At 44.4% G+C, this 214-nt stretch overlaps 1 protein-coding gene across 1 annotated transcript in view; it reads left to right on the forward strand.

Annotated features, from left to right (window-relative positions):
- Positions 1 to 163, forward strand: part of LOC116099559 (C-type lectin domain family 6 member A-like) — a 10,110-nt gene extending 9,947 nt beyond the window's left edge. Inside the window, exon 5 of the mRNA XM_031383328.1 lies at positions 47 to 163. Within this exon, the coding sequence (XP_031239188.1) occupies positions 47 to 163 (117 nt within the window). The remainder of the gene's footprint in view (positions 1 to 46) is intronic.
- The last annotated feature ends 51 nt before the right edge of the window (positions 164 to 214 follow it).

A 214-nucleotide genomic window follows, 5' to 3' on the forward strand; every position in this document is an offset into this window, starting at 1 on the left:
TAGAAACTAAATCACTCAGTCCATCTGTATCTTTCTTTCCCCTTAGGATTTCATCACTGGGATCCTGAGGACTCATGCTTCTTATTATATAGGCTTGTGGGATACAGGTCATCGACAATGGCGATGGGTGGATCAGACACCATATGAAGAGAGTGCCACGTGAGTCTAGACTTACATAGAGGAGTCCTGGGTCCTGTAGCATGAGAAGTATTTG

This window comes from Mastomys coucha, unplaced genomic scaffold, assembly GCF_008632895.1.
Source record: "Mastomys coucha isolate ucsf_1 unplaced genomic scaffold, UCSF_Mcou_1 pScaffold20, whole genome shotgun sequence".
Classification (NCBI taxonomy): domain Eukaryota; kingdom Metazoa; phylum Chordata; class Mammalia; order Rodentia; family Muridae; genus Mastomys; species Mastomys coucha.